The 8,141-nt window shown below is 53.1% G+C and overlaps 1 protein-coding gene across 4 annotated transcripts; it reads right to left on the bottom strand.

The window, feature by feature from the left end:
* Nucleotides 1-846: 846 nt before the first annotated feature.
* LOC129552769 (GTPase IMAP family member 6-like) lies at nt 847-7,229 on the bottom strand. Of its 4 annotated transcripts, none has more exons than XM_088834726.1 (4): nt 7,025-7,229; nt 6,691-6,797; nt 5,163-5,247; nt 847-2,901 (listed from the first exon to the last, which is right to left on the bottom strand). In XM_088834726.1, exons 1-4 carry the CDS (start codon nt 7,119-7,121, stop codon nt 2,123-2,125), a joined length of 1,068 nt encoding a protein of 355 aa, XP_088690852.1. In that variant the 5' UTR covers nt 7,122-7,229; the 3' UTR covers nt 847-2,122. The 4 variants fall into 4 exon arrangements, with proteins under 4 accessions (XP_088690852.1, XP_055277491.2, XP_055277492.2 ...); XM_055421516.2 differs by having other exon boundaries at nt 5,163-5,243; nt 7,025-7,174; XM_055421517.2 differs by lacking the exon at nt 7,025-7,229 and having other exon boundaries at nt 6,691-7,018.
* Nucleotides 7,230-8,141: the final 912 nt, after the last annotated feature.

Here is an 8,141-nt window from a genome sequence, read left to right as displayed (position 1 = left end):
AGTTTTGAGTGACTTGCCATTTGCCGTTTAGTGACTTGATGTTTTGTGAGTGACAGTGCCTGTCATTTGGTCAATACTTGTATTTTCTAGGATGAGATCAATTAAGCCAACAGGGTTAAAACAAAAGTACCTAAGTTAAAGATATTTATCTTCTTATCTCAAAGGAAATGCGAATGATTTTAGCTGTTAATTCAGTGGTTATGAAGTAATGGGTCTATTCACTTAGAAATAAAATGACCTTATTTCACTTATCCTTGAAGAATATACAGATTCTCCATTACTTTTTTATGTTTCAGATTTTTAATGTGACTTTAAATTTGTTCTTTTCACACAGTGTAAATTCAAGGTGTGCTGTTACTTTGGTAGACTGGTGTATCATAGTTGGTTGTCATTTTAACAATTTTTAGCACATCACGCACTTATACTACAATATTACTGTCTACATTCAATCTACTGTGCTTTAGACCTCTATGGCTTTTTAATCTTGCGACAGTTTGTGCCAAGAACACCATCAATCTCATCCCCTGTGTCCCACTTCTTGGTAACCACCACTCTTTTCCGTTTTTAAACAGGTCTGACATTTTAGACTCCACATATTACACAGTACTTGTCCTTCTCTGTCTGACTTATCTTGCTTCCAATTCTCCCAAATTCAATAGATGAACATAAAACAACTCCAACTGGAACACCAACAATATTCTTTTTAGAAAACTCAACAAGTAATTTTAATTTTCACACAGAAGAAGAAATGCTTGAAAATAACAAAAGAAATACAAAAATGGTGACTGAGGAGGAAATCAGGGTGGGGTGGGTGGAGAGTTCACATTACAATCAAAGCCACAAAAATCAAGTCAATACTTTATTCATATAGGAGTTGAGAAGATGGAAGACAAGAAGAGGCAAAAATTCTCACAGAAATCACAGCGAATATGAAAATTTACCATATGATAACTGCTATGTTTCAGATCAGCAGAAGATGGATTACCTATTTAGCAAATGGTCTGGCACAAAGGCTATCTTCAGCATACTCCGATGTGTCTCTGTTCTGACTCGAGACCCTTTTAGCTAAAGACCTGCTCCAGCTTTCTCAGGGGTCCTCTGGGTGAGGACGAGAGGACACCCCGAGTTGCAGGACTCTCCCAGGCCCGTAGGCTGCCCCGTTCACGTGGTCTCCTGCTTCTTTCTTTGCAGCTTCCCTTTCTTCCTTCTTCCTTCCCCCATTCCACACCCCCAAACACCTGGCTGGGGAACCCGTCTACACACCCAGACACCCCTCGCCTTCTCCCCTCTCTCAGGGGAGAAGGGATGGGGCTGCAGGTCAGGCAGAGGCGGGGCTGGAAGTCTCCTCTGCTCTCCATGCACAAGGGTGGGCATCATGAGGGAGGTGCCAGGTGTGTGACCTCCCTTGTCCAAGCCTCCCTGGGAAGAGTTCCTCCGCTGCCCAAGTCCACTTGGACCTCCGGGGCGGGTCCGAGTCCTGCAGTCTAGGCCCCGTTTCCTGAGCAGACCTGGCCCCTAGATACCCCTGCCCTGCTCTGCTCCTTCCATGGGGCCCCTTTGCTGCAGGTGGTGGCCTCTTTCAAGAGCGAATCAAAAGCAGCTCCTTGTGGCCCTCCCACGTTTCTAGGTGCCTTCTCCTCCCCAGCCCAGATCCTGTCCTGCCCCACATGGCGCAGGTCCTTAAAAGCCATCGTGCCTGCCCTCTTAACGGGCAGGGACACAGTCCAGGAGACGCAGAGTGGCCCGGTCCACAACCACGCTGATCCCTGCATCGAGTTTTAAGGAGAGACTCCAGTGGCCGGGATGCAATCGGGGTTCCACGGCAGGAGGGAGCACAGACCCGCCTCAGGAGGCTTGGCTTCTCTCAGAGATCTGTTGCAGAGAGGGAACGCCAGAGACACGTGCGAGTGTGCCGGGGGCGGGGGGGGGGGGCGCACAGAGCAGGCGGGTCCCTGTGATCTGGAAGGTGTGATGAAGGCCCTGAGAACTCAGGAGCCCACCCACCTGGATGGAACGGGCAAGTGAGGGGCCAGGGACCCGGGATGGAGCCGGCAAGTGAGGGGCCTGGAAGCCGGACTCGGCCGGGGAAGGCAGGCAGGCAGGAAGCCGCGAGGCGTGCGCCTCAGTTGGGCGCGCTGGGCGGGAGCGGGCCTCCAGCCGGCTCGGGCTCCTTCAGGATGCGGCGCAGGCCGCGCAGCCAGGCCTGGTCCCCGCGCCCCTCCGCGGCGCCCGGCCGCCAGAGGCCCCAGCTCTCACGGGCCGCGGCGCGGGGCTGAGGGGCGGCCGGGAGGCTGTAGGCGCGGCCCTCGTGCTCCCACAGGACCCCTTCGACGTGCCGCATGAGCTCCCTCAGCTGGGCCTCCCGCTCGGCTCGGTCCCCCTCGTTGTTGAAGCCGCAGTGTCGCCGCGCGCAGACCGCGTCCAGCTCGGCCAGCGCCCGGTTGTCGCTCTCCCGCAGGTACGCCCCCAGCGAGCCGCCGTCCAGGTCTTCGTGCCGCGTGAACACCAGGACGGTGCGGGCCAGCACGCCCGCCCCGAACACCTCCTGGAGGCGCTCGGCCACCCGCCGGTCCTCCTCGGTGAAGCGGCCGAGCTCTGTCACCAGGAGCACCGCGTGCGGCCCCGGCGGGGAGCGGGCGCCCGCCTCGCCGCCGCCCCGAGCGGCCCCGCGCGGCGCCGCCCAGGAGGCCAGGACGTCGGGGGTGTCGATGACCTGCAGCTCCCTCCCGCCCCACGCGCGGCGGCCCTGCTGGAAGGCCTGGGTCACCGGGCGAGCGCTGACCCTGGACTCGAACACTCTCCTCCCGAGGATGCTGTTTCCCGTGGCGCTTTTCCCGCTCCCGGACTTTCCCACCAGGATGAGCCTCAGCGTCTGCGGGGTCCCTTCATCCCCCCGCAGCCCTGGAAGCATCAAGAGAAGGTGGGGGCCGCGGTTAGAGTCCGTCCCCCGCTTTAGCCTGCCCGGGTGCTTTCCTTTCTTTTCTCCCTTTTTAACTTTTGGGGAAAACATTAAGGTAGAAAATACATAACATAAAATGTACCGTTTGAATCAAGCTTAGGTGTAGCGTTCGGTACATTCACATTGCTGGGCAGTCGTCACTTGGGCATCTCAAGAACGTTCCATCTTCCCAAATGACACCCTGTCCCCATTAAACACTAACTCCCCATCCTTCCTCCTCCAACACCCGACTTCCACTGCTCTTTCTGTCTCCATGTGTTTGACTGCTCTAAGGAAGCAGGCAATTTTTCCCTCCTGTGTCTGGCTTGTTCGCTTTGCATAATGTGGTCAAGGTTCATTCATGTTGGAGCAAGTGTCAGAATTGCCTTCCTTTTTAAGGCTGAATAATATTCCACTGTACGTGTAGGTGTATATATGAATGTAGGTGTATATATGAATGTAGGTGTATATATGAACCCACATTCATATACATATGGAGTTGGGGGGTTGTTTCCACTTTTTGCTATTGTGAACAATGCTGCTGTGCATCTCAGTGCACATATATTCACCATCTATTTCAACTCTATGGGGTATATTCCCCAGAAGTAGAATTGCAGGATCATATGGCAGAATGCCACATTTTATGCTTCTGTTCTGAAACTTCTTCTCGGGCCACCTATTCCCACCAGGTGGGATCATCCCCTCGTGAACTGGGAGCCTGAGCTTCCTTGAGCACCTCTGGTTGGAGACCCTTTCCAGGAAGAGGGTGAAGTTGGAAGCACGCAGCCTCTGTGTCTATCCTCTCCCTGCCATGATCGAACACGCCACATTACCTTCACTTTTCCCAACATGGAGTGTTGTGAGGATGGGGTCCTTTCAGCCAGACCCCAGCTCCACAACACAGCTCACAATGGGGTCACAGTCCTAAGCTCCACCGTTGAAGTTTGGGCTGGACACCCTCACCCAGGAGAATATCAGAACCATCAACTGTGAGTAGATGTTTCATGCCCATCTAATACTGAGGACCCCGCATCCAGATTTTAGAAATGACCGTGGCTGGAGGGCACGAAGGGAATTCCCTTCTCCTGGCCTTGCAGGTCCCAGGACCCACAGCACATAGAGAACCACCAAACCCTAGCTGATTTCCAGCCTGTTCCCGGGGAAGACATTACTGTGTCTCAGTGCAGAGCCCTCAGCCTCTTGAGGCCAGGACTGGCACCGTCTTCTTCCAGCTCTCCCCAGCAGGGGTGTGTTTCTCCTGCCTGTCTGCCTTTCTGGGCTGACCCACCCACCAACTCCAACTGGAAGATATCGCTTCCCTCCAGCTTCTGCAGGTAACATGAGTGAATGACTGGGAGTTCCACAGAAGCAGGGAAGGGCAATGTCCGTCTGTATTCTCAGATGGAAACCTGGAGGAAGACAGTGGTCTCCCGTCTGGGCAAGCCTGGAGACACTCATGCCACGCCTTTGGACTTAAAAACCAAATACATTGAGCACAGAAGAGGAATTTTAAAGTAATACTTAACCCCGATTGCTGCAAAAAGGGTAAATCAAGTGTGAACACTGGGACCTTCGCTTTCCTCTGCAGGTTAATGTTATGGCTTTCTGCCAATGGCTCAGGCCACTGAAGTTCATCTAATAAAAACATAGGTGCATGTAACTGCATAATAAATTGGCAATCAATTCCTTTATCCAGGAAAGTGATGGATTTCCAGCATTCCTAAATTCCTAAGTTCTGTCTCCCCAGGTTAGAGGGAAAATTGAGCCCATGAAAGTGAAGCCCCTGACCCTGAAGAAACAGCTTTTGCGGGGAGGGAGCCCCTTGGGAAGACAGAGTCCAGACCTGTGGGCCCTTGATTGCATCCTACGTGTTCACTAGTGCTTTGCAGCCCCTGTGGTCCTGAGTCTCAAAGCAGAGACAGCGCGACACCCACCAGGGGCCTGGGGCGAGTCGTCTGTTACACCCACGAACACATCCTTCCTGACCCTCAGCGAAGGGGCAGCGGCTGTGGTCTGTCACCCGCTTTGACCCATGGCACCATCAGGGGCCCTTGCCTTCTGTCTGGCTGGGGTAAAGGGAGGCCCAACCCAAACGCCCAGTGATGGCCACCCCGGTGGGTGAATCTCTGACGGGGACTCCCGCTGCCCCTCCCAGCACACCACCTGCCCATCAGGCCCTAGCCCCACCTCTCTCAAGTTCATGTCTGCTAGAAAGTTGTTTTACCTTCTGACCCATCTGGAGAAGGATCCTGGAATGTGTCTTCTTCAGGTTCCTCCGGGAGAAGGGTTTCGAATTCTTCTTCCTCTATCTAGGAAAAACCATAATGTGTCTTACTGATGTCTCCTCCAAGCTTTCAGGGGCTCCTGACTTTTGCCTTTCCCTTGCCTGTGGAAGCTGCTTGCATCAGTTTCTTGGCATGGGACTGGGTCAGGGGGTGTCTAAGATACCCGCTACCTCCTTTAGGGACCCTGTTTCCCCCTTCCTTCCCCTGCACGTGGTCTCCACTTGGGGGGGCAGATTCTGTGATGGGAAGAAATGACCAGAAACGCGTCCTGACAGACACTGTCCTGGGAGCAGTGGCCAGGGTGCCGGGTGGACGTGAGCAGGACGTTGCTGGAGGGGCTGGTGAGGGGCTCCTGGGGCTGGAATGCTCTCTGAGGGGAGCCTGGCAGTGAGGGCTGCAGAGGCCGAACGCTGGGCGGAGAGGAGGGCGGCAGACACGCCCAGGCTCCCTCTCCGTGTGGGGCCCAGTCCTGCAAGGAGCCCCGGGTCCTCGGCACCCAGCTGCAGGCCACCGACTCGGGTGGTCACGCTGCCAGGGCCTCCATGTCCCCGGAGATGTGGATGTTGAGTCCAAACTACACATTCCTGAGATCTCGTCCCCCTGGAAGATTCCAGGACATTTTACGATGTTTTCTAGAGCAATTCCCAGTCCTCTTTGCCAAGGAGGGCATTGTCGCCCACCAGGAACACCTGTCATCCGCTCTCAAGCACAGAGAGCTGTCTGCCCAGCCCGCGGCCACCTCACTCCAGACCCTGCCCGACGGGGCATCACCACACACGGGCCACACGCCCGTGTTTGTCTCCAGGATGGAGCAAATCTGTCACCTTGTGAGGTTTCTCGGGAGAAAAGTGAGACTCAGCGTCCTGCCCAAGGGTCAGCGGGGAGCTCCAGGCAGCCCCCAACGGCTGCAAGGCCCTCCTGATTCCCCTGGCTCTTCCCATTGCTCCTAAAACAGGCGCACACACACAGACACTCTCACAAACACACACACACACACACTCACAAACATACAAACAAAATATACACACAAACACAACACATACACTACTCACACACACACACGTGCAAAAGTACAAACATAGAACACACATACAACACACATGAGCACACATTTACTCACAAGCATATGAACAGACATACACAGCACACAAACACAAACATAAGACACAGAGACCACTCACACATATATTCATAACAACCCATACATAGAAACACAACACACACCATTCATGCATATACTCACAAACATACACACACGTATAAACATACATATGACACAAACAAACAACACACAGAAAACATACATATAGTCATCTATGCACAAATAGACACACACAACACACAGATACACAGCAACATAACACACACACATATACACACAAACACACTATGCACAGCACCCCACAACACACGCTCAAGCACAATAAAAACACACACACACAGGCACGGTCACCGGCCTTGGCTTACCGCCCCGCTGTCCGTGGGGCAGGAGCAATGCCCCTGTCTTGCGTCTCCTGGGGCCGTGTGCTCTCCTGAACTCTCTGTGTCTCCTCTGAGAGCCAGCACACTGCAGGCTGAATGCAGGAGGTCAGTAACCGTGCCCCAGACGTACACACACACGGAGGACATGGCGGATATTCTTTCAGTAATACGTGATCCGGAAGCTCAGCTCAAGAATGGCGCCGGAGAGCGCAGCCCTGAGAGCGGGAAGAGGAAGTGGGCGAGCCCCCAGCCAGGCCCCGGGCAGAAAGCTCTGCAGCTGCACCGTCTGCGGCCCTGGCGGCCCCTCCAGTGTCCTCACCTGGAAAACGCCATGCACAGAGGAGCCCGGCAGGCTGCAGCCCCTGGGGTCGCGGAGAGGAGAGGGGCGCACGACTGAGTGACGTCACTGCTAACATCAACAGGGGAAGCAGGAACACGAGTGTTGCTGTTACTTTTATCCTGCGTTAGGACAAGTGGAACTCAGAGGCTTAAACCGAAGCAGCAGATCTTTCTGAAAACGTGCTGCCAGCAGAGTGATTTGTTACTGATTTCCTCCCTTTTTGAGAATTCCCCTTGCGGCAGTCATCCTCTCTTCTCCATCATGACGCATACTCCTTGAGTATCTTCCTCCCCCAGCTCCTCCTTCAGCCGCTCCCTTGGCTCCAGGGTCGCCAGTTTGCTAACCCAAGATCTTGAGACTCCTCACCTCCATAATCCCATGAGCCACAGCGGCCGATTCTTTGGATAAGTGTCTCTGTATTGTGCATCTCCACACACATTCTGTGCCTGAACATTCCAAGATCTGTGTCACATCAGAGTCTGGGTCTAAGGTTTGCTTTCTGTGTTTTTCCTGCCTTTAGCACACCCTGTAATGTTGTTGAAAGTCGGACATGATAATATCAGGTATGAGGAATTAAGGTGAATAGGCCTGTGGTGTGAGATTTTGTGCCGGCCTGGCTGGGAGCTGGGCTGTGCTTAACGTTTGCTGGAGCTTCATTCTCCTCTGCTGCCCTTGTTTGTCTGCCCAGTTGTCTGTAGGTTTTCCTAAAGCCCCTTCTTAAATAGAACTTGTATCTTGCTGTTCACTCCTCTTTATTCACTGTTTCATCCATAGTCATTGCAGCCCTTGCTGACCATCATATTCCTTTAGATGAACCAGTTGATCTTCTCAATGTGGCTTTCATGACTAACGAAAAGACCATACCAGTTAATTTTAACAAAAAAGGAAGAAAACAGAAAAATCATTGTGAAATACCCTCTGAAGAATTCTCCAAAAGTGTTGCTGCTGCTGCTGCTAGCCCTGGTGAACAGTTCAATGTACCAGATCTAGTCACAGGAAGAGTGGGACTGAAGGAACTGCAAGCTGCCAACCCTTCACAGATTTGGAATTTTATTGAATTTAATGTTTCTCTAGAAGAACTGCAAAGATAAGAAGA

This window comes from Moschus berezovskii, chromosome 3 (assembly GCF_049115385.1).
Source record: "Moschus berezovskii isolate FMDL1 chromosome 3, NW_MosBer_1.0, whole genome shotgun sequence".
Classification (NCBI taxonomy): Eukaryota; Metazoa; Chordata; class Mammalia; order Artiodactyla; family Moschidae; genus Moschus; species Moschus berezovskii.
The sequence above is the reverse complement of the archived record's forward strand: the minus strand, read 5'-3'. Positions and strand labels throughout refer to the sequence as shown.

Excerpts from the sequence above, each read along its gene's own strand:
- LOC129552769 (XM_088834726.1), bottom strand. The coding sequence starts at position 7,121 with ATGTTAGCAGTGACGTCACTCAGTCGTGCGCCCCTCTCCTCTCCGCGA. Across the intron at positions 6,798-7,024 it reads CTGTGCATGGCGTTTTCCAG|CCTGCAGTGTGCTGGCTCTC; the intron begins GTGAGGACACTG and ends TCCTGCATTCAG. Across the intron at positions 2,902-5,162 it reads TTCTCCAGATGGGTCAGAAG|GGCTGCGGGGGGATGAAGGG; the intron begins GTAAAACAACTT and ends TGATGCTTCCAG.